This window comes from Chlamydotis macqueenii, chromosome 2 (genome assembly GCF_036417535.1).
Source record: "Chlamydotis macqueenii isolate bChlMac1 chromosome 2, bChlMac1.mat, whole genome shotgun sequence".
In the NCBI taxonomy this organism is placed as follows: domain Eukaryota; kingdom Metazoa; phylum Chordata; class Aves; order Otidiformes; family Otididae; genus Chlamydotis; species Chlamydotis macqueenii.
Window position 1 is genome coordinate 356,149 of NC_141557.1, and position 24,645 is coordinate 380,793.

Sequence of the window (24,645 nt, forward strand, 5' to 3'; positions counted from 1 at the left end):
CAAACTAGTGTGGGTAGTGTCTTGTGTTTGTGCATGTGGGACGTAGAGGGAAGTCATACTTGAATTTAACTCTGAAGATCAGACCTAGAGCTTGGAATGTATCCTTCACTGACTCAACCAAATAGTATGTGGTGTTTTGCCTGAAATATGATTATTTTTTTTTTTTAATGGTATGCATTGTCGCTCTTGCTTAACCTGTTTGTGAATGATCTGTCTTATAGGAGAAGTACCTTTCCTCGTCATAATAGGTATGTCTGAAAAATGCACTTACCCAGTGCAGCTGGACATACCTTGTCTGTCACGCAGTTCGAGTAGTTGTCTGCTAGAACCTGTCAGGGGGTATCAGGGAAGCTCAGGACAGCAAGAACTAATGCTATTTTATCTAAATGGGCAACTATTTCTTAATGTATTGACATGCTTCTCTTAAAGTATGGGTTTCAAAAGCAGACCAGAATTTGGGGACATATATAGCATTAAATGAATATGTAATGCAGGTTTTAGGCAACCAAATGTAAAAATGTTGGTCGAAGTTCAGTGCCTTAAGTGTCTTTGCTTCATAGGTACTGAAGACTTTAGTAGGTGTCTAGGTTGGTTTGTGTTTATCTGACATTTATCTTCCTTCACTTCTGTGAAACTGTTATGTTTGAGAAGCGTAGTTTTTGAGTACAGACTGTGAAGCTGTCAGTGGGTGAATGCTGGAGAAGTGGCTTTGTCTTGGCTCTTAAAATCCTACGTATTACGTAGGTGTAGAATGCTTTAATAAATTGCGTTCTGCAGTGAACTGACAGACTTATCATGACTGGCCCTGGTTCTAGAAGTCAGCGTAAACCTTTCAACATGTACAACGCTATTTAAAAAGGTCCTTAAGTTTATTTTAAAATGGAAAGATTATTCTAATAGATAAGCTTTAGCTTGTTTGCCAGGTCCTTAGTGTAAAAGGAAGAGTCTGTAGTACTGCTTTAGGATAGAAGCATTCACTGATAGCGCTTCTAGTGCTGCCCGACCACGTTTACGCAGTGCCACCTGTGTGGGCAACTTCTTTCTGAAAATGCCAGAGAGCCTCAAGCGAAGAAGGACGTGGTGGTCTCAGCTGAAGTGTCTCTGTTTAATTTAGCAGTGTGATATTGATGTGATGCCGTGGTTTGTGGAAATGGGTTTTGTCACTAAAAATCAATCTTGCTTTGGTTTACCTTCATTGTGTGTTTATAAACTTTAAAAATTGATTTATGTTTTACTGGAAACAAACATGTTTAAAAGAAACTGCCATTAGATACGGGCACGGGAATAAATCCTTGTGTTTTAAGTTGGGGTGTTAACTTAAAGCATATCAGTCACTGCATGGTGATTCTGTGCATGGCTTTTTCACTGGGTGAAGCGTATAGGACACTTCTTATTTACATGCGGAAATCCCTTCTGCCGGTATTCCCACTCCTGAACGCCAGCTCAGCACCCCCGTTAACAGCATTTTCAGACTACAGCAACAGCTCTTTCCAAACCTTGAGAGGTACAGAAGTGCACCAGGCAGCGTTTTACGTCTGAGAGTCAGCAGCCTGATTATCTAAACGTATTGTTGTGCTTTGGAAAAGGCTGGATTGCTGAGGGTCAGGTCCAAAGCTGTTTCGGAGGCTCCTACAGCGCTGCTCAGCTGGGCTGGGAGTGCTGAGCCTGTGTGACAGTGCTGGTGCTGAACTGGGCGAGGGACGGGCATTAGTGCTGTTACTGTCCCACCTCTCCGGTTCTTGGGGGTTGCCGTTCCGATCCTTCACTCGAGTTGGTTTATCCGTGACTTGTGAATATGTGTATGGCTCAGGGGGACACGGCAGAATGCCTTGTGGGGGCTCTTGTGGTTCTTCCCAGTAGAAAGCCTCGGATTTTGTGTTATTCCCCCTGTTTCTTATAGACGCTGAAATCTGCAGTGTTATTTCAAGAATTTTGATGACTTTGTCAATGAAGTAGCAAACTTTAAAGTACCAGAGTCAAATAAGACTATCGTAAAATGCTTACACGGGATATGAGCTGCCTATGTGTTGTGTGTAGGGTGGATAAATAATTTTAAAAATCTCAGGAAAATGAGTTGCTGTGTTTTTCCTGGATTAGAATCTGGGACTGGTGGATATTACAACTGGAAGTAAGAGAAATATGACAGCTTGTTCATGAAATTTCTCATCTAGTTGTTGAAATCCATTGTGAGCATTTGTTTATGTTTCTGTTTTATTAATTATGCTTTGTGACTGGTTGAATGCAAACCCTGGTACAGGGCTTTGTTGGATGATGTCAACCTTCCTTTTTCCTAAACGTTACACAAGTCACTTGCATTTTGTTGATTTGGTTCATTGTGATTTTTCTTGCCTGTGAGGGCTGCGAAGTGAAGCAAAAATATTTGCGATTGTGGTTTAAGTGTTCTTACGTAGATACCATGATATACTGTTGTTTTTATGTGGAACGTGAAAGATTGTTGACTGCTGAATGGAGGAAAGTTGAATTTAATATTTTTGAATAATTTTCCTTGACAGGCGGAGATTTGACCTGCAGAATCCATCCCGGATGGATCGAAATGTGGAGATGTTCATGAACATTGAGAAAACACTAGTGCAGGCAAGAAACTTATATACAAAACTGTATGTGCTCACGTGCTCGAGGAAGAGATTCACCAGCTTTTTGTGTACCTCAGTTGTGACCCACTGGAGAGTCTCATCCTGGACTTATGTAGGAATATTGTTCTCCTTCCTGCCTCTCCCACCTGTTTTAGTCACAATTCCATGTTATCTCTTGAAAACTTCAGGATGTTTTAATTGATACTATGTGGGTATGCATAGGGTGAGAAAAACCTGTTTATAAGGTAGGAGAAAGCATCCCAGGTATCTGTCTTCCTGTGAAAGTAGCGCCCTTTGGATTGAGTAACTGGTTCTGTACATATCCACTCAATTGCTGAGAGTTTCCGCTTTATATGTTGACTTTTTCAGGATTAGGGTACATTTTAGACTTAGTCTCTTTAAGCAAAGTCTTCCAGAGCCTGTCAAAAAAACTTTGAAATCAAAGATACGATTTCCATTGAAGATGTTGAGAAAGCAGGAACCTGAGAGCACCTATACTGGGTCGTGTTCCCCTCATCCATGATAATGTCTCTGGTGGAGGTAACCGCAGATCTGCAGAGACCAGAAAGAAACCCGGAATAAGACTTCAACGGGGAAATGTGCAAAGGGAATACTGCTGTCATAGGGGTTTCTGGAGCTGGAGTTAGTGTGCTGTCTGATGTGTGTTCCTTTTGAGCTTTTCCAAGCATTGGTGATCTTAGTAGGAATTTTTTGATTTATGTCACAAGCGGCCTACTGATTTCTTATTTAACTTCTCGTTCTCTCCACTAGAACAATTGTCTGAGCAGACCGACCATCTACCTCATTCCAGATATAGAACTGAAGTTGGCTAATAAATTGAAGGATATTGTCAAACGTCACCAGGTAACTGTTAAATAACATTTCTTAAAACAAATATTCTGTCAGTTGTAAGATAAAATGTATTTGCCTGACTTCACTGTATCGGTTACATCTGGATTGTGTCTGACAACAAAGGGCGGCAGCAGTGGCAAGTCACTGAAGACCAGAAGTTCATGAGCTGTAAAATGCCATTAGTAGTTATCCTCACGTGGAGATTGAATCCTATCTCTGTTCTAAAAGTAAACCTGAAATGGCTGTTGGCGTGCAAAGTAGTTATGGTGTGAAAGAGCTGGCTGCAGACCCTGGCTGAGTCAGTGTGGAATACCCGCTTGTATAAAGCAGCGGCCATGTGTCCGGATCGGAGACCAGAGAAGTTAGTGCAATACAGCTGTTCTAGATATGTGGGGACAGCATAAGGAAGCTTTAAAACTGATCCCTTGCGTATTAGGTAGTCAGCATATTTCTGAGAGCCTCAACATCTTGCCATTGTAGTTTAATATAGTAAATAATGAATTGAACAAGGTTAATAGCTTAAGCTCTTAAAAATGTAAACAGTCTTTCCTCTTCTCTTGAGAGCAATATCCTGGAATGTGGACTCTAGATGGTCTGATGGCCCTTTGTGTTAGGATAATTCACGGCTGTGGCCAGAATAAACGGTTCCTTTTCCAGATCAAATACATTTCCTGTGTCGTGATTATGAACCATCATCTCACCTTCAGTTGTGTAATTTTTCCAAAGTTACTCTTAATGATTCAGCTGAGTCAAGATGCTTACTTAAATTAGAGTTAATGATTCAGTTTTCCTTTCATAAAGGAATTCTGTAGTGACCTCAAAGCATGCTATATCCATTAATGACTAAAGGGACTTTTGAAGCAGGCAGCTTTGTCTCCAAAGGAATGTGAAGAACTGAAAACAAATTGTCCCTGATTCTGCTTTTTGGGCTTCCTTCCTTTGACCTTCTGAATGCTCATATTTGTATTGCTGCCTGTGCTTGCCCACTGTCTTTTTTTTTTTTTTTTTTTTTTTTCCCCTAAACCAACTGCAGTCATCTTTCCTTTGCCTCATCCCTAGTACCTGTAGCTCCTTCCTCTCTGGCATTTTCAATGACAAACAATTGTGTTGTGTTGTTTCTGATTTATTCCCCTTATTCTGTGATTTAGGAGGCTTTTTTTGAAAGAATGGGTGTTTATTCTGTCTCTTGATGCACAGCTTTTCTTGAATACTAAGGATGTTCTATTCAAGGCAGCCATTTCTAGTCAAGTTTCTGTTAGATTTTTATCTTATGTAAGTTGCAATCTTTAGAAATTGCTTTGGATCAAAATGTGTACTCAATGAAAACGGTTCAGATGCTTTCTTATGAAATATTCACCAGTAGGTTTGTATGAACTGAGTGTTGAACAATGTACAATGAGAACTGGGGTAGGAGGAACTGGGAGGAGGGAGGATTTGAGATGAGAAGACAAAGTAGTTTGGCAGCAATCTCTTAAAATAATTGCCTTTTTCTGGCACTTCAAGGAGGTGGTGTTCTTCGTGCTTGTGTTAAGGTTAGCCTTGAATGTTTCTAGGTCACAAAGGATGTGGGTAAAAAGAAGTGACCAAGAAGTTTTGATTAATATGTTGAAGGTTTCTCATGCAGTTTCCTCTCTTCTTCCACCTTTCCCGCAGGGAACAGTGACTGAAGAGAAGTCAAAGGCTACCCACCACGTTTATCCAAGTCCTACCTCAACAGATGATGGTAAAGTTGCTTTCCTACTTCCAAGTGGAAACAGTCTTCTAACTAAATTCCCTTAGCGCTTATGGGAGCTTTTGCACGGACGCGGAATATTTCCAGCCTGCTCCTAAGAGCCACTGGAAAAGTATTTCTAGGATTAACAACTCCAAATAAAATCAGTGTCCTGCATCTAACTATTGGATGTAACAGACACATTTTTAATTGATGCAACATTTTCAAAAAAAGGTGTGTAACACTGAACACTCTTCAGTGGTTGGGTTGGAAATTGAGATATTATTTATTGCTGAATGCAGATAAACATTTTGTTTGTCCCAAATAACTTGCAGGCTTCAGCAAATATAAAACATTGCTCTTAATTTTTTTTGTTCTTAAAGCATTTAATTGTGTAGTGGATCATTGTAGTTGAGTCTGAGCTTCACTGACTTAAATTAGCTTTTTCTGATACTCCCTGGCATCTGGTGGCCACTAGATGGAAGTGTTCACTGCTGTATAGGAGCTCCTCTGGTGCTTGTCAGTGTTCTGTACTTTTGGTCGTATCATGCCTAGCCACAGGTTTGTGTTTGTTTTTGACCACTTCAGCTTCTCAGAAAAATTGAGCATAGCAGGTCCCATCTGTCTTGTAGGCAGTGAACATGCAGATGTGCTAGGCGGAGCTCTCTTAAACCCTGATTACACCGAGGCAAGAAAACGTCGTCTGCTAAGGCAATTAAGTTGCCATTAGCACTACTGTGAAAGAAGAAAGTTGAAATCCAAGTTTTACTGGACTCTTGGAAGTGTGTTATTAAAATCTGTTTCACCACTACCCCCTGCTCTGATGTTCTTCCTTCAAAATGTTATTCCTTCAGAGCTCTACTGTTATTTTTTAAATACCTGTTGAGAGTAGAATTTAGTACTGGGAAGAGGACCTTTTGAAACAAAAGTGAATTGACAGAAGAAGTTAATGAGGGGGTTCAGGTGTCTAACAAGGATACAAAAAGACAGAGCGGAAATGTTTGCCACTTGTCAAAAAAGCATTTTGGGAGAAGTTTAGTCTTTTTCGTTATACAGAGATTTTTTTTTTTTAAAGTGACAGATTGGAGCATGTCTGTCTTTCTCCATGTTATTTCTGCTGTCTTGGAGGATTTACTCTGCCGCATTCTGAGATCCAGGCCCAACCGACCAAGGAGCCTGGGAGATGAGACGGGACAAGATGGGCTGGCAGAGGACGGTGCTTCCGCCTCTCAGCCAGAAACACCTCTTGCTTCTGTTTAGAAACTGATGACTGTTTCAGGCCTCACTGAGTCTTAATCTGGAGTGTGTTAGGTTGTGAATATATGTGGCCAGGGAAGGAAATGTAATAATTGTTAATGCTAAAATTACTTTGCTGCTGTAACGTCTGTGTCGTATACAGGCAGAGCACGTGCGTGTTTAGACGTGGCAAAGGTAACGCAGGCACGGGTGTCGCTGTGACAGGCCAGGCCACTGCACTTTCACTGCAGTAGACTTTATCAGGGATTGCTGCAATAACTTTACTACACCTGGCTACGGAAAAGCGAAATAGCGTTGAACATGCTTTACAATCTGAATCTGATGCTAGATCTCTCTCCCCTTTGCAGATGAATGGTTGAGACCTGTGATGAAAAAAGACAAGCAGGTGCTGGTACACTGGGGCTTTTTTCCAGACAGGTAAAGAAAGGTGGGGGAAGAAAGCATACCCCAAATCTCTGCTCACGTGTGTTGAAGGAAAGGTGCTGATTAAGACTTGCAAGTAGAAAAACCAATGTCCTCAGAACAAGCTGCTTTTTTAGCTTACTGAGTCTTGCCTCTCCTGATAGCAGTGCTCTGTGGTTATCGGTACTGAACCTGTGTGGTGAATGTCCCAGCTGTGCCCTTTTCTTGTTCTGCAGAACACAACAGGCTCAGACCTATCTCGTGCTGACTCTTCTAAAAATTTAACCCAAGTACACAGTGCTGCATTCCTGTTATTTTGATTCTGAATGATTTTACATTGCTGCTCATATTATGAGACATGTGGTGGTTCTCTTACGGAGTATAACCATGCAGTAATTTGGTATTCCTGCCGTTTATCTCAATGTCCAAGACTTGAAAAGACTTCATCAGTGGTTTAAAACCCATTTGTGATACCTGCAGGAGGGTGAGGTTAGAGGAGCAGTGTCTGTGTTTCTGAAGAGCCACTAGGAAGGCTGCAAATCAAACCAGTCTTAGAAAGGGCGGAGTGAGCCTTTCCAAAAAGTTAGTGACACTTTGAAGCCAAAAAGGAGACCTTCTAATTGCCTAGTTGAACTCTCTTCGTTAGAGAGACTTCACTCTGTGGGTTACCTTTAGTCAAGTGCGAGTGACTGTTGGAAGCATGTATTTGAGAACACTGTCCTGGGTTGTTAGAAGATGTAAAAAGAGGTAGCGTATGTACTGTTAGGAACTTAGATGCATTTGTAATACTTGGTTTCTGAGTCCAGGTTATGGAAAACTCAAGAGATTGGTAACCCAGCGTTGACTTCTGCTTAAATAACTTTTTCAAGGTACTAAGATCTGCTCTGCTGTGCATGCACAGAGTTCTCAGGAGCCTTATGCCTGTTTCAGTGGAAGAGGGCAAACAACAATCAGACTTGAGTTTCTTTCTTCATACAGATGAAGAACCTTTAAATATTTTTGTATTTATGTCACATCAGTAGTCAAGTTTGTGTTGACGCTGCCTGTGTGTATATGTATTTATAAATGCCAGGATAAGCGTGAGGAATGCTATGTACACATCTTTTCTTGCCCTGTGACTTATCCCAGTTGCTCAGTATGTGCCAGGTGTTGATTACAAAGGGTTTTGGCTTTTGATGTTACTGCGTGCAATTTCCTGGTGTTTATAAATAGGCTTTTGAGGGAATGGCATGTGGAAAAGTGAATGTAAATAATAAATGGATCCTACGGCAGTAGGGACTGAAGCAGAGAATGCATACTCCTTCTAGGAATGCAGAGTTGCTTTGAACTCCTAGGAACTGAAATGAGTTAATTTAATGCCAGGGTTTGAACGGATGACTCAGAAACTGCATTTGTACTCCTGAATCTAGAGAGCAGGCTAGCAATTTTAAGCTGGAGCTGGCTTTGCTGAGGTGGCTTTCGAATTCAGAAGGTTAAAAATGTGCGTTAGAGGCCTTGGACCCCTCCTTTTTCAGTGGCCCCTGTTCCTGTAGCAGAAACCAGGGATTATTCCTTTAACTTTTTGTGTGTGGAAAATACTTTGCTATTCTGTCCCAGCAATACGATCTGCACCTGTCAGAATTGCTGAATAAATACTTCTGCTGGCAATCTTTCTGGATGAGCAGCCCAGGGGACCAATTTTGTTTTCTCTTGACTCCTCTCATTAGCTATGACACTTGGGTTCATGCCAATGAAATAGATGCCGAAATTGAGGACCCTCCCATTCCCGAAAAGCCATGGAAGGTAAGTCTCTCTTCAGCAATTTCCCAAAGTTACTGTATTGGTACAGCTCGTGCTTGGGTGGTTTAATGTGCTGCTGAGTAACAGTGGCCGTATTTCCATCTGTATGGAAGAGCAGAGTGATATTTCTAGAGCCGTAATGAAAGTGTCTAAAACGTTTCTTTGGTCTGGGAAGAAGCGCTGTTGAAAAAATACTTTATTTTGCGAGTGAAAAAGGACGGAGTTACACATCCCTGATAGTGCCCAAATTACCCTTTTTATTTTGGCCTGGCTTGAGGTGTTTTCTGTTAAAGGTGAGTCCTTCCCTTACTGCTGGAGTGCAGCCGTCTCTGGGATGAAACCCGACAACTCGTTAGAAGGCGTAAGAGCGTTATACGCTGTTTTAGGAGAGAAGTGGGGAAAACACCGTATCTTCATGATGTTTTTGGAAGAGTATTGATAGGAAAAAGAGCTATCAGGTTAGAAACCTGAGAATGCCATGTATGTATTACAGGGCTTAAAACACATTTTGTGTGCAGAAAGTTCATCTTTTTCTGTAATGTAGAAGTGGCCAAAAATATTAGGAGTTAGATAACATGGAAATTAAGAAGCTTTGTTAGGAGAACAAATCTGAGTTGTTTGAAGCCTGCGGTACAATTGAAGTCTGGCCTGTTCTCTTTGAGTTACTGTGATGGCAACGTTATTCCCAGCAGATTCAGGTATTGGGATCAAAGTGGAGCTGTGATCGGGTTGACAGATTGTGTGGCCGTGGGCTCCCCTTGTCCCCTGATTGCACACACTGCTGCAGAAGCCCTTAAGTTCGTTTGTCTTAGCTCAGCACCACTGCAGATACCAGCTCTGTATGCTCTTAGCGCGCAGTTCAAGTTTCTTGATTTTGCTAAAATCCTTGGCATCACTCATGAACTGTAGTGCATGTTCATGAGTAATGTCCCTAGAGTTGGAGCCAACGCGGAAGTGAATGAGAAAACCAGTAGCTGTTAAAGACTCCCTGAGCGTCGTATCTCACCTTTCTTTGTGGAAATGTTCAATTTAATGGGAACTCTGCTCTTAACTGATGTTGGCACGATGCAAAAAGTCAGCGCTTCTCAATGTGCTGAACATGTGAGGACTCAAACCAACATCAGCAGCCTTATTTAGACTCTCTACATAATTAGTTTCCTTTCGACGGAAATTGTTTGCCTTTCTGATTTAGCTCATTGCAAGTGAGCAGTACAGAGCAGTTACAGTCAGACAGTAGTGAGCACTACTTTGTTGTCCTTTTATTGGACTTACTCTTTTGTATATAACATGCAGCGTTGTTCTGTGTGTATGCTGTTGATCTGAACAGCAGAGTTAGAGCAGCCGTGGTCAGAAAATAATACTGTTATTCCAGGTAATTATCTGTAAATGACTGGAACACATGCGTGTGTATAAATCACACTAACGCTTAAGAGTTTCTTTTCAGCCATGTAAACTAAACTGTATTTGAAGATGGATATTTTAAGTCAAAAGAGTCAATCCTTGCTTTCCAAGATAGAGCCAGCTCTTCTTAATTTTTTTTTTTTTGGTCTTTTGTGGCATGTCTGCTAAGGTGATCTGTGTGTTTAGATGATTTTGGTTGTGCCAGCTGTGAAAACTGACCTCACGCTTCAGAAGCCTTAAAAATGAGGAACAGACCTGGCGTTCAGTAGACTTACGGACTTGTTTCTCCTTTATCCTATTGCCTCATGAAGTTGTCTTTCATGATGTGTAAAACCGTTATGAGATATTGGATGTTTGGACCCTGATGACAAAGCTGCAAGGATTTCCCTTGTCCTGTGAGGTCTGTCATGGAATTATCTTTTCAAGCAGCATCGGCATGTCGATATGTCATTCTGTTCTTTAGGTTCACGCCAAGTGGATTTTGGACACAGATATATTCAATGAATGGATGAATGAAGAGGATTATGAGGTAGATGAGAACAGGAAATCAGTGAGTTTTCGACAGAGAATCTCCATGAAAAATGAAGAGGTGGGTGGTTCTCTGCTTAGTGGGTGACCTGTTGATATATTAATATTCTTTGTTTCTGCCTAAGTCAAATTTTTGGATTCAAAAGTTGTTAAACTTAAGCTAGTTGAACAGTTTGAGGTATCTTTGATAACACAGTCTAGTTTAACTTTCTTCTCACATACATCCCTTATCCTGAGGTGTAGGTGTCCACTTCAATTATTTTTATTTTTATTTTTTTTCCCTTCCTGAGGATGGTAAGAGATAGGACTCACTGTGCTTTCTCATAAATGAATCCAGGGTGTGTTAAGCAGTATCAGTTAATACTTGATTTCTGAATTCTCTGTTCTTATTGAAACTAGTTTTTGTATCCCTCCTAATGTCAAAAGTTAGAACGCTAAAAACACCTTCATTTAACCTTGAGGCCAGGCTGCTCACTAGGAAACCTCTCCTGAAGGATGGAGTATATTGAAGTCGCACATTAGCCTTTGGATCTTGCTCTGTTGTAAGAGCACAGGTCTTAAGTACCTAGCCATTGCAGCATCTGGGGGACGGCTGTGGAAAATGTAGGGGTTTTCCTGTTGACAAGTGGAAGTATTCTGGAGCTGAATGTGGTGCATGTTGTGATGTTATTGCTTTTAGCCTCTCTGTTGTAGGATGTATTAAGGAAGAGGGTAACCATTTCAGTACCTGATAGTATTTGGGATGAGCTAACTACATCACCTCTCTAACAGCCTGTACGTAGTCCGGAGAGGAGAGACAGGAAAGCAGCCGCAAGTACAAGGAAGAGAAAGCATTCTCCTTCTCCGCCCCCCACTCCTGTGGAGTCGAGAAAAAAGTCAGGGAAGAAAGGGTGAGTGTCCAAGTCCTGGAAGCTGGGGTGAATTTTCTTGAAGAAATGCTTATGGGGAGATCTCTGTCCCCTTCTCTTGTCTCACCTTAGATTACAGTAGAGTAATTATTTCAACAATATTGAGTGATCTTGCTTGTGCTGTGTGTGTGATTTTCTTTGCTCCTCTGTAGAAATGTATTGCCTGCAGGGGGAGGAGAATCTAGTGCCAGTTGTCCTGTTATCTGTCTCAGTGACAGGGCTCATTGCTGCCTCAAATGAAAAGTTACTGAACTGCTTCTAAAATAACTCAAAGGAGTTCTGCTAGTGCAGTCATGTAGTTCATGTACACTTTTTGAAATATAGAAATACAGCCCCATAAATTACTGCGTTTAATTGAGAAGTTGTTTTATCTACAGAGTAGCGTTTGTGGCCGAGGGATGAGGGTTTTTTCCAGTGCTAGTTTGATCTCTCTTAATAAAACCAAGAAGGCCAATCTTATATCCAAAGAAAAGCTTATTTATGGGGGTTATGTGTGGAAATGGAGGGGAGCACTTCTGAACTAGAAATTCAGGTCTTGTTTAATAGACCTATTGGGCTCTAGTGAGGCAAGACTGAAAAACTGTCACCTGAAGTGAGAAACAATTAGTTGATAATCAGAATTACTTTTTCTTCCAAATGTGAAGCCTGAGTTAGGTCCTGTAAGGAGAGGTGGGGGTAATTCTGCCTTTGTTCCCCAAATGCTGTCCTCTGTACGCTTGTAGGTGAATCACTGCTGCCTTGAATCTCAGTGCCAGCATGCTGGAGACACTTGTTGGCCTGGAATCAAGATTTATATACAGTAGTGGTCTTCAGTCTTGAAACAGTGGAAAAGACTTTTTTTTCTTTTTTTTTTTTTTGAAACTTACTTCATTTTAGTAACATACAGAGAGTATTTTTCATTGACACCATCAGCACCGCTTCCAACGGCATTCATGTTTTCTTAAGTGTTTTAACCCAGTCCTTTAATCCTGATATCAGCGTCAAGATGAGAACATCCAACAGTTGCAGCTGGCAGAGAATTTGTGCATGATCTGTTTTAGGCAAGCAACCTTGTATGGGAAAAGGAGAGGGCAGAAGGAAGAAGATGAGCAAGAAGATCTTACAAAGGACATGGAGGATCCCACACCAGTACCTAATATAGAAGAAGTGGTACTTCCCAAAAATGGTAAAATGTGCATACACGGGATTCTTTGAATGTTAAAACAATTGCTTAAACTGCACTGAAAAATACACATGTATTTTGTCAAATATTTGAAATATTTTATGGCTGTGGGGCCAGGTGATCTGTGCAGATCTAAATTTATGTAGTCGGGGGTCTGAATGTGACAGCTGAGAAGGGCAGCAGATTCACCTTCTTGTGGCTTTTTGAAGTACATTTACGAAAATCCACATAAATGTTCAGTTTCACCTGTTTTAGGATTGCTCTCACCGGTTATATGGAGGTCATGTTTTGGGGGATGGAGTTTTCAGGAGGAAGATAATTGTATGCTAAGTCCCAAACGCGTTCAGTTCTTAATCCTTTGCAGAAGAGAGTTGATCTGTGTTGATCTGTTAAGTCAGAAAAAATAATTCCTTTTGTCATGTCCTTGACACCAAACCATATTGCGTGTCACACCATTTGTTTTTTACCTGGTTTGATCCTGCGTGTAAGAGTTGTGTTGTACAGGTGGAAAAAACACAGTACTTCATCCGCTGACTGTGTGGATAGAAGCTGCTTTGTGTTCGGACGTGAAATTGCACTGAAACCAAACAAGTGCTTTGTTGTACTCACTGCACAGATGAACTCTTTTGAACTGCAAAGGCATGGCCAACAGAGCTGTTGATTGATAATACAGTAAAAGCATGCTAGACTTCGATAATTTTCTCTTGTCTGGTGGTTACTCATCAGAGTTTCAATCTTGCTTACTTTTGTAGTGAACCCAAAGAAAGACAGTGAGAACACGCCTGTGAAAGGAGGAACAGTGGCAGACCTCGGTAAAGCAAACACACACCCTCCAGCACCCCCTCTCCTGAGTTTTATAGCAAAGTCTTACTTGCAAGCCAACAGAATAAATATTTTTAAATCTCTCAGTTTTAAAAGGAATCTCTAATTCTACTATTATATTGAATTAATTCAGTTTTTGTATTTATTTGAGGTGAAACGTACTGTCTCTCATTCATTTGCAAGGCTCCTCCCTTGTAGGCATTTTTTTTTTTTTTTTAAATGACATACAGGCTCTTTCCTGGCAGAATTTTTCTTTTCTTGCTGGGAATCAAAGTGAATCGCAGGTTCCCTGAGCTTTGCTAAGCCTCTGATGTAGGAGATGCAAACTAGTGTCCCGTAGCCTATTATACAAGGCCACATCTAGGGTACTGGGAAGGGTGGTAATTAGGTATGGAAAGGGTGGAAAAATTCTCATTATCCTTCCTCTGTGTTCTTATCTGTTCCCTAGTCTGGGACAGCTGAGTGCCTGCGTAAGGATGAGATTGCCATAATGATGTGTGGTCCGCTTTGCTTCCCTCCTCACTTCCCTTCCAAAACAAATGCAGTATTTTTTCCAGTTAGGCAATTGCATTGCTAGAGAGGTTTATGAGCAATCAAATGCTTTTTATGAGGGTAATTCTCAATGCTTTTACCTTTCAGATGAACAGGATGAGGAGACAGTGGCAACTGGAGGAAAGGTAACAGCAGCTGTTTCTTAATAAGTTTGTTAAAAACTGAGATCATAGAATCACGGAATGGTTTGGGTGGGAAGGGACCTTCAAAGCCCACCCAGCCCAACCCCCTGCACGGAGCAGGGACATCTCCAACCGGATCAGGTTGCTCAGAGCCCCGGCCAGCCTGGCCTGGAACGTTTCCAGGGATGGGGCATCCACCGCCTCTCTGGGCAACCTGGGACACTGCTCCACCACCCTCAGTGTAAAAAATGTGTTCGTTATGCCTAGGCTGAATCTGCCCTCTTTTAGTTTAAAACCCCTTGTCCTATCCAGATCTTAATCTCATCTTCAGTAACAGCCTGTAATGTTTTTGAAGTGATATGTAAATTAGTCACTGGCGGGAATGTTGTTTTGCCATTATAAAAATCCTGTGAGTACTGTGAGATTATTTTGTAGTTTTAAATTTAGTGTATTGACTAGATGACCTTTAAAAGTCCCTTCCAACTCAAACTGTTCTGTGATTCTGTATTAAAAATAAGCATGAGGAGACAGATGCAAAGTATTTTCAAAGCATTTTTCAGATGCAAGATTTTTTAAAGGTTATGGTTTTTCTTTAGGTTTCAGGACTAAATCTGAACGCTGGATAGGCTTTCTGATCGTTTTAACAGTGTTGTCAGAGTAGTTTATGTATTTAATTGCACTGTTGGTGTGCCAGACACTTTTTTAACAGCTTGCCTGTTATAAGATGGCTTTCTGATCACGCAGGTAAGAAAAGATCAGATCAGTATTAGGTTTATACAGTTGCACTCCCGCACAGACACAGACACTCGGATTGGTTGTACGTGTAACTAAGAGAATCTGACTTTCTCTCCATGCTGATGTATTTCTGGTTTTACCATATTTCAGTTCATACACCCAGTCTCTAGATGTGTTTCCACAAGTGCTCAAAAATCCTTTCTCATGTTTTAAAACAGGAGAAAACTCTAGATATGCAAACCACTGACTAGCTAGTAAGCAGCCTTTCTGTCAGGTTTTAGGTGTGGGTATCACACTGAGGAGCGGTGGGTGTAAGTATCTAGATGCAGACACGTGAACAGAAATCGCCAACATACGATTCTTAGGCAACAACTGTTTTCCAAGTTAGGGAAACCAACTCGGAAGGAATGCGACGGCAGGCCTTTCCAGTATGGGAAATGCTCTTTTATTCACTGTAACTTCTCCATCCCTGGCTGCTGAGGGATTTGGAACCTTGGGACTCATGCAGCAGCCTTAGTATTTGTTCTGTGTTTAGATTGGAAGAAGTTTGCTTTTGTGTCCTATGCTAAACTGTTTTTTGGGATGTGGTCTGTTTCTGTGCTTAGTGAGTGCGTTTTGAGAGGAGAAGGGCGTTAGAAGCTGAGGGAATGATGAGAGGAAGGACTTCTCTGAATAGCTGCTGTCAGATCACTAAATAGGTTGAGAATGATGCCTTGTCCTTGGGGGAATTTACTGCCCCAAAAGATTGGTCTTTGATACCAGTGACTCTTTAAGATCTTGCTTTAGGGATGCAATTGTTTTTAACGGTTGTTGTTTCTCTGAAAGCTGTCTGGCTTAGTAATTCAGGTAAAGAGAACCATTTAATGTGGAGTTGCTTACAGGCTCTTCAGATAGCACCTGAGGGTTTCTCACACAGTTCCTATCATATCCTGACCCTCCTCCTACACTGCCTCCGTGCCCTTCTCTTTATCTCTTTGGGTCAGGAGGTGAGCGTGTGCTGGACTCAAGTTGCAGAACACGTAGTGTTCACAGGAGACTTCTGTTGTGAAGCGGCAGAAAGTGACCAAAGGCTTGTCCATCTTGGAAATCTTAAAATCGTGCTCACTGGTGTCTTCACAGGCCTGTACGAGCAAACTCGTGGGTCTGTTCCCCCTCTGAGTGGAAGCAGATACAGGGACATGCAAAGTTATGGGCTGAACGTAATCTCTCTTCTTCACAAGAGAGAAATACCCAGGACCAGCTTTAAGAATGATCAAAGTGAGTTTATCCAAGCAAGAATTCAGGGTCATGAGACGCAGTTTTGCAGACATGAAGCTATTACTGCTGCCAAGTGTCTTGCAGTGAACCTAGAAGTAATGAATCTGCTTTCCTTTAATGCTCTTCTGAGGAGTGAGAAGGTTAATGGAGGAAGAGTGGTAAAAAATACAATCTGTCTTAGACAATATTAAAAACTGGTGCAGTGTCAGTAACTGGAGGTGGCAGCAAGAGCTACGCTGGCGGCTTACAAAGTACTCTAGATTCCTTGCAGTATACTGCAGAATTGAAAGGCAGTGTTTTCTGCCGTAGTTCGAGCATGCTTAATTTTAAAAACAGGATGCAAAGCGTGATCTAACTGTGCTGCCAAGTATGTCCTCGAGGTTTGAGAGCTGGCTCTGCAAAAACTTCTTACTGGCCTTAGGCTTTCTTAAATATTTTTTCTGAACACCAATTATACTTTCTGTGGTCCCTGAGATTTTCCCCGCTGACCAGGGATTGCATTAAGAAAAGTCTATTTTGCACAGGATTGGAAAGGACTTGTTTTCAACTAACTTTGTGCTGGCTGAGAGTTGCAACCTACTAACCCTTGTATTCCCTCCACCATACAGGAGGATGAAGATCCTAACAAAGGTGATCAGAGCCGCTCGATTGATCCAGGTGAAGATAACGTCACAGAACAGACCAACCACATCATTATTCCCAGCTATGCATCTTGGTTTGACTACAACTGGTAAGAAAGTCATTTGGAACTGGGGGAAGGCTTAGAGTTGTGGTGGTTGTTTCTCATAAATGGGGCTGAGAGCTGCAAAGTTACCTGTGTTTAGGTCTGGTTCCCATGTATGGGTACATCTTTTCCGTTTGAAAATCTTTCTGTGTAGGCTTCTGTCAGTTCTAATGGATTGAGAATGAGGAAGAGAATTTCAAACAGCATTCAGCATTTTTTGCTTTACATTGATTTCTTCTCCTCCCCGGCCATGGGAAAATACTTCCTTTCTTTTCCCAGCTTCTCGAGTCCTTGCATGATCTTTCTATGTTTGTATCTTTTGCTTCAGATCTTGGCTTTGAGCACAAGTCCCTGGTTGTACAGGGAGGATACTTGGTTCATTTTGGAATCCTCCTTGGGGTCAGAGGTTTGTGCTGTGCTGTGACCATGTAACTCGCTGTAGTAACACGAATGTTCTTCATATACTCAAACTTGTGTGTGCCCCAGCCCTTCCATGTCTGGCTGGGAGCGAGGGGCCGAACCTGACCCCAGCATTGGGGGTGCGGCCCCACCAGTGCCCCGTGCAGGGGGACGATCGCTGCCCCGCTCCCGCTGGCCACGCTGTTCCTGACCCAAGCCAGGATACTGGTGGCCTGATGGTCTAATGGTGTTCCTGAGAGCTAAATCTGTCTGTGAAAGACGACTGATGCGGTGTTTCTGAAGAAACAGAATAAATTCCCGTTGTGTCAGGTATAGCTGCTCTGACCTTGTGAAAGGCAAACTTAAGGCATCCCTGACAGGAACAGTGGATGTCCACAGGGCAGCAGGATGGTGTGAAAAGAAGCTTTGATTTTGGATTCTGGTGCTCCAGAAGCAGCATGTTAAGCTGATTTGGATTTGAGGCTGAAATAACAGCGCAGCTGCGGGACTGACATTTTTCTGTCTCTGAGCACTCCTTTGCCGTTGAGAGATAGCGTTACTAATCAAATTCCGTATACTCTGGCTGTTCGCTTGCAGTGTAATTTTATTTTGCAGTGAAAACTTTTAGAGATCACATTATATGCCACAGATAACACAAAATGATCATGTTCATTTGTTGCTGGTAGAATTCCACAGGTGTCATCACTCTGTAATTAAAATGTTTCAGGACCAAATTTCCTTATTTATATGAAAATAAATCATCTCACTTCCTCTAATCCTTTATTTTAGTGATAAACTCATGAGTTTCTGTAGATCCAACTCCAAAGTTGGACTCAAAGCACTTGCGCTCCTACCTTCTGTGTATGTACTGTACAAGATTGGTTTCTTTGAAATACCGGTACGTCGGGGAATGCTCACGCTAACTACGTTGGAGAACAGAAGGCTGCTTCCGTCAGAATACGGAACTCGTGAAGGTGCAGCTGATAACGGGCTGCTGCTCAGTACTTCAGGGTTGGGTTAGGGCAGCATTGGGTGCAGAGTTTGGCTCTGATCAATGACTTGAATTTCGTGATGCTTTTTCAGTACAACTTTGCTTATTTGATGAAAATATACTTGATTTTAAAGGATCACACTAGAATACTAGGGTTTCTAAAAAAAGTAACCTTTGCTAGAAATGTTCTCCCTCAAAGTAGTCATTTGAAGGCGTGCGGGATACTCCGAGGCTCTTTAGTATTTGGCATCTGAACTGTATTTTTGTTACAGTATTCATGTGATTGAACGTCGCGCTCTTCCTGAATTCTTCAATGGAAAAAACAAGTCCAAGACTCCAGAAATGTGAGTAAAGCGTGTGAATACAGGCGTGTGAGAGTTCGGCAGGGTGAAGGAGCTTCCAGTTGCGTGAGTCCTGTGGTCACTTCAGCTGTGCATGTGCTAAGCAGATATTGTCTCCAGGGTCATGAAAGAAGGAAAGCGCGTCCGTACAACCGCTTCTTGTAGTTCGATAATGTCCGTGCGTTATTGTAGGAGAGGTAAAAGTTTAAATACTGAAATGATAGTTAATAGTGGTTATCCAGGAAAAATAAAACTAGTTTCTGCCAAATAATATTGGAACAAATTCTTCAACTTTTTTTGTGTGGTACAAGAGGTGATCACCTTCCAAAGATATCTGAAAAATTTTATGGTACTCTAGAAACTTAATAATCCTCCTTATTTTTCTCTGTCTTCTCATGCCATACTGCATCTCTGAGACTCAGGAGTTTGGTGTGTAAGCACTGATCGCAGTTTGTTGTAGGACGCTGTGTCGGTCTGTGGAACGGGTTTTGCACAGGTACCTGTGGTGATTTCGTGGTTCCCTGGGCAGCTGGTGGGTAATTCCGACAGTGCAGGTGAGGGTCGGAAAACGAATCTTCACAGGCGGGAGATGTAACTGTGTTTTCAGATGTTAGGTGCTCTGATTTAAATTGGAGAGCTACAGTTGTGCATTGCAAGAAGAAAAGTACTTTTCTTATACAGCTGTTCCAAACCCTCTAGTGACATTTTAATGCTGCGTGTGCCTCTTAATCTCGGTGGAGTTCTCTTGGTTGAATTTAGGTCCAGCTTGTACCTATCTCGTCTCCTTGTGGGATCTGGTATCTACTGCAGAACTCAAGTGTTCTTAATTGGAAATTACACACACACAGTTGTTAAACAGCTCAAACAACTTCCCTGAAGCTGTTTAAAAAAAAAAAATTGTCTTGAGCTATTGCGAGTTTTTTCATACATCAAATGATTAGCTTCTGATCTGACTTAGCAGTGTAACAAGGTAAGCTGCTGATTTTGCATCAAATGCTTATCCTGAGAATCTACTGCGTGGTGTGTTGTGTGACGCACACCTCCCCTTCCCTGAGAACTGTCTGTTGTAACAGTGAATTTAGCTGTTCAGAGCAATCCTGAAAGGTGATTGATCAAGGGACAATGGTCAACATCAGGCTTTTGAACAATGTGCTTGTTTCTACTAAAATTAAAATCCTAAAACCTGAGAGTTCGAAAAGGGGAAAAAAAAACCCCCATAAATTTGAACGCCATTGTATGCTTGTCATCTTGGACAGCAGAACTACACTAGTTGTGTTCACTTTATCTTGGTCTTGTTGCAAAGCAGCTTTTGGGGATTTTAAACCAATTTTTGGAACTAACTACTAAATGAAGCATTTGAGGTGTTTTCTTAGTACGTTGTTTTAACATCACCAAAGCTGTGCATTCTTCATACGCAACATTTCTTCACGCTAGCTTTACTCCTCAGTTTTTTCCTGGTGCAAACAAGAATGGGAATACCGTCCTGCATTGCTCTGCCAGCAGGTAAACAGGGCGGACTTCAGAGAGGGTGTTCTTGAGCTTGAATCTCCTCTTCTCAGGCATGACTGACATTTTGTGAGGCTTCTGATCTCGTCTTGAGAGAGGAATTGGAAACTAAGTGTTTTCAGCCTGGAGAAGAGGAGGACAGGAGACCTTACAGTAGTTGCCCGGTGCACAGGGAGGTTACTGAGAGATGGAGCCAGGCTCGTTATTGAGGCGTGTGGCAGGAGAAAAGTAAATCTGAAATACAGCAGGATTTGGTGTCTGAGACTGCAAACGGATTGAATTTTGAAAGGACGCTTATCTTTCATATTTGCCGTCGATGTGGTCATCACGTGTAGTCCCATGCTTCCTTTTTCAGTTGACATCAGGACATCAGGTCTCCTGATCCTCATCTGTGAGCTGCTACTGGTTATTGCCCAGGCGTGAAGCAAAGCAGGGACTCATAGAATCATAGAATGGTTAGAGTTGGACTCCCCTGCTCCTAATCCTGATGTTATCCTAGAGGTGTGTTTTTGTTGCCATTTAGGGATTGTAGGAGTAGCGTGTGGTCTTGGCTTTGTGTTTTCTTTTTATATAAAATAGAAACATCCTTCTGAATGGAGATGTCTAGCCTCCAGCTCAGTTTTCAGGCTGAACAAGATAGCACGTTTCAGAAGCTCGCACAGGTTCATTCTTGTGACAGCAGTGCCTGAGGAGTGGTTTCTGTCTTAAAGGGCATTTTACCTAAATGCTAGTTGACTTATCTTTCTTGCTGTTGACAAGTTTTACCTGATAGATCATGTCATTGTCGAAACCAGACTCCCTTCAGGACAGACTTCAGGGATGTCTCTGTCTTAGGCTTCTCTCTTCTCCTAGTAATGTGACCTTCACTAATAAATACTACACTGATGTCTGCAGCCAAGACCACTTTAAAGTACGTGTTCTTGAGCAGCTGGTAACCTAGTTCTCTCCAGAAGCACTCAAAAGATATTCCTGTATGGAAGAAGCTCTCTTTTTGTTTCTTGCTTTCCAAGCATTCACTGTGGAGGAGCCCAACACCTAGTCCCTAACTTTTCCAGCAGATTTCATATATAATTCGGTCAGAATGAAGACGAGGGATTTTGACAGGAACATATACTTGCGGCATCTGTCTGCTTATGTCTTGCCCGTGAAAGGCATTGGTGTGCCATCTCTGTATGATTTGTATTCTTGGTTACCAGCTGCTTCTGCACGCTGCGTATGAGACATCCCTGTCTGGAATTTTCCAAAGCTGGAAATCTGTTTATAATGAGCGGTTTTGAACACATCTTTGCCTAGGATGCTTGCTTGTATTTGCACATTGGTTTTGTTCCATCTGAAGAACAGGGCTAGCAGTAGTTCTATGGTAGCTTGTTTTGTTCTGAACAACTTGTATTGGGAAGCATTAGTACGTTCCAGAAATGTACCGAAAAAGCCTGCAAAGCAACATCTGCAGTGCAAGAAACAGGCTGAACCCCAGCACCTGGGGCCTTGGACTGTTGTGCTTTAGCTGTTCCCAGCTCGGGGAGTGGGCAGTGCTGTGCTGGCTCTTGTACTCTGCTTTTTAAACACCTTGTTTTCTCCGTTTTGCTGTTCTCCAACCTTTCCTTACTGGTCGTTTTCTGCATTAAAAAGTCCACGTGTAGGAACAGTAGTGTTCCATCCAGTGCACTACTTCTGTTTTTCTAGGTGGTCGTTTTCCTTCCGGGTTCACAGAGGGGCTTGACGAGGATTATTTAGCCTGTTTCCATGTGAAGACCAGACCCTAGTAATTTTTTCTGCAACTAGGAGTCTGTTGAGTTCTTGGTTAGTGACCAAGCTACAGCTGTGGTCACAGAGTGATTTGGAGCTGGGCAAGGATCTGTTCTTGGCCTGTTTCCGCCAGTGTCTGTCTTTTAGAAACTGAAAAGGTGTGACCATCCACGCATCCCTGGTCTTTGCACCCTGGTCCTTGTTTGCAATAGAGCTGCTCAAAGGCATGAGTGTAGCAGCTTACCTTCTTCTTTGTATTGTTAGTGCTGGAAGAGTAGATGTTTCAAGGAGTTGTCCTTTTACCTTCTGACAAATCCAGTTCTAGACTTACTGCTGCTGCTTTTGGTGGCAGTTTTCAGAGTAGTCAAGGTAGCCATTTGAGTTGCTTAATTTTTTAATGTTACTTGCCCACAACTGTTTGTGTGCTTTGTAATTTAAGCGTGCTTTGATGTGCTGCTAGTTCAAATACAGATAAAATCCAGAATGGAACAATCTGGAAGAGATGGGTCCTACTCAGTAATGTATTTATTGTAGAAATAAGTTCTACTTACGGATTGCTTTTGATACCAATTTGTAAATTTAATCAGCAAAAATTATCTGTTGCTGTTTGCTTGTCAGCAATAGAGGTGTTTGGAGTGGGTGAATCCTAAAATACATGTTGTAACCTTTGTTAGACCTCAGTGTACGTGAACTACATATCAATTGTCTTTCAGATACCTGGCTTACCGCAACTTCATGATTGACACCTATCGCTTAAACCCTCAGGAGTACTTGACCAGCACCGCCTGCAGAAGGAACCTGACCGGAGATGTGTGTGCTGTCATGAGGTAGAGGCCGTGGATCTTTCAGCCACTGCTTTCACTGTAACAAAAAGAAGTGTTCCAGTAGGACAGCACAGATGAGGGCAATAGCCGTCATGCTGTTGATCAGCAGACAGTTTGCCCGCTTTTTTTTGGAAAACAGGCTGTTTTGTACTATTCTGTCTGCTTGCTGAACCGTGACTACAGAGGTTGGATTTTAATTTGTGGTTATTTAGGTTCTGCTGTTCAGTAAGTATGTGGAGTTTTCTTTCAGAAACTCCAGTTTTGCAGCTCAATTTTTTCAGTTTTACGTTTCACGAGTCTTAAGCTGTGAGGCGCAGCAGAGCCCTAGAAATGTGGAACTTGCTAAATGTCCATTCAGTGGAGAACAGCTACAGACAGGTGAGGGAAGCAAATCAGTCCCTGTGCAGCCCTCACAATCCGTACATTGTCTGTGAGTGGTTCTGTCCATGCAGGCCTAGCTTTGCTTTGCCTTTGTCCTTAATTAGGTAATTTCCTGTTATCTGTAACCAAAAATGTAATGTTTTGTTTTTTCCAACTTGCCGAAGTGCAGTCAAGCCTGTACAAAGCTCGTGCTGTGTGATTTGCATTGCTGTTTGTGACCAGTGAAGGATTATAGAAAATTCTGGATCTGTCTTGGATCCAGAAACATAAACTTCTTCCTTTGCGGTCTCCTTTCTGCAGTGTCAGATGTAAGCAAGGCTTTGGTTCTGAAGGTTTTGATTTCTCGTTGTTTCACAGAGTACACGCCTTTCTGGAGCAGTGGGGTCTCATTAACTACCAAGTGGATCCCGAAAGCCGTCCCATGGCAATGGGCCCTCCCCCTACTCCTCACTTCAACGTGCTGGCCGATACACCCTCCGGACTGATGCCTCTCCACATCCGCACTCCGCAGGTGAGCCCCGCCGTCGCGCTAACCTGTGTTTTGGATAGTTGGAATCTCCAAAACAAATCTGCTAGCATTGTGTGCAAGTGATATTATGCAAAGTCATCTCTGTAGACTCATTTTCAGCTTATTTGTTCAGTCTGTGTTCTGCTTAACATTGGTCTGAAAACCTGGAGTAACTTTCAGTTTCTTCCCCCTCACCTTGCTCTTGTAATGTTTGTTCACAGGTTCCAGCTGCTCAGCAGATGTTGAGCTTTCCTGAGAAAAACAAAGAGAAGCCTACGGATCTGCAGAACTTTGGACTTCGCACAGACATTTACTCAAAAAAGACTTTAGCAAAGGCAAGAATGTTGGGATTTTTTTCCCCTGCAGCTTTTATTAAGCTTTCTTCCTCAAGTGTGCTCCGCTAGATGACATTGAGTAACTTACGTTACTCTTAGATTCCTGTTTTAGGTTTCTTCCGTCTCAATATAGGATGCTAAAATACCTGATGATTTTGTAGAAATTGAGCTGTGTACCTTTCCCAAGTCGGTCTCCAGACACTGAACTCTTACGTTACTGCGTATTTTATTTGAATGGTTCAGAATCAACGAACTATCCAATAATTTAATTCAGAATCTAAGCTCTTCCGGCAGTCTTGAGTTATCCTGTTTTCCAAGTCTGAGCAGGGTTTTCCAGACTGATGGCAGTACAAAGATGCTTAATTGCAAAAGATGTCCCAGAACCATTGCCAGGGATGTCGTAGCGCTGTCGTTGCAATATATTGCATTTTATAATTAAGGTTTGAGGCACCATTGCAGTGGGGTCGGTAATTCCGTCAACTGCTGCCTGATAGCTGTGTGTGGGCCCGGGGGTACTGCAGGAGGTCCAGTTTGCTACCTCAGCATAGCCTTCAGTCTTGGAAGTCTGCAGTGCTCTGATTAGTGCCTCTCCTGGGCTCACATCAGGCTCATTCTGTGTAATTGGCTGCTGTAAGTACAGTGTTCTTTGTCCCAGGAGATCATGAGATAACTGGAAAAAAAAAAAAAAAAAACCCCAACACAGTGGGTCTAGAAATCAGCATTTGTTTCTGAAGTATGATTCCATATCACATTTCATGGAGTGACGTTTTCACTGAGTTTAGGGAGGTATAAATATTCACTGAATTAT

The 24,645-nt window shown here is 42.1% G+C and overlaps 1 protein-coding gene across 1 annotated transcript in view; it reads left to right on the forward strand.

Annotated features, from left to right (window-relative positions):
- Positions 1-24,645, forward strand: part of SMARCC1 (SWI/SNF related BAF chromatin remodeling complex subunit C1) — an 85,140-nt gene that overhangs the window by 14,943 nt on the left and 45,552 nt on the right. Inside the window, exons 4-18 of the mRNA XM_086741629.1 lie at positions 2,514-2,595; positions 3,366-3,458; positions 5,100-5,169; positions 6,762-6,831; positions 8,523-8,598; positions 10,460-10,585; positions 11,296-11,414; positions 12,473-12,597; positions 13,347-13,406; positions 14,056-14,093; positions 16,691-16,812; positions 18,469-18,540; positions 22,503-22,616; positions 23,352-23,505; positions 23,724-23,837. Of these exons, the coding sequence (XP_086597755.1) occupies positions 2,514-2,595; positions 3,366-3,458; positions 5,100-5,169; positions 6,762-6,831; positions 8,523-8,598; positions 10,460-10,585; positions 11,296-11,414; positions 12,473-12,597; positions 13,347-13,406; positions 14,056-14,093; positions 16,691-16,812; positions 18,469-18,540; positions 22,503-22,616; positions 23,352-23,505; positions 23,724-23,837 (1,435 nt within the window). The remainder of the gene's footprint in view (positions 1-2,513; positions 2,596-3,365; positions 3,459-5,099; positions 5,170-6,761; positions 6,832-8,522; positions 8,599-10,459; positions 10,586-11,295; positions 11,415-12,472; positions 12,598-13,346; positions 13,407-14,055; positions 14,094-16,690; positions 16,813-18,468; positions 18,541-22,502; positions 22,617-23,351; positions 23,506-23,723; positions 23,838-24,645) is intronic.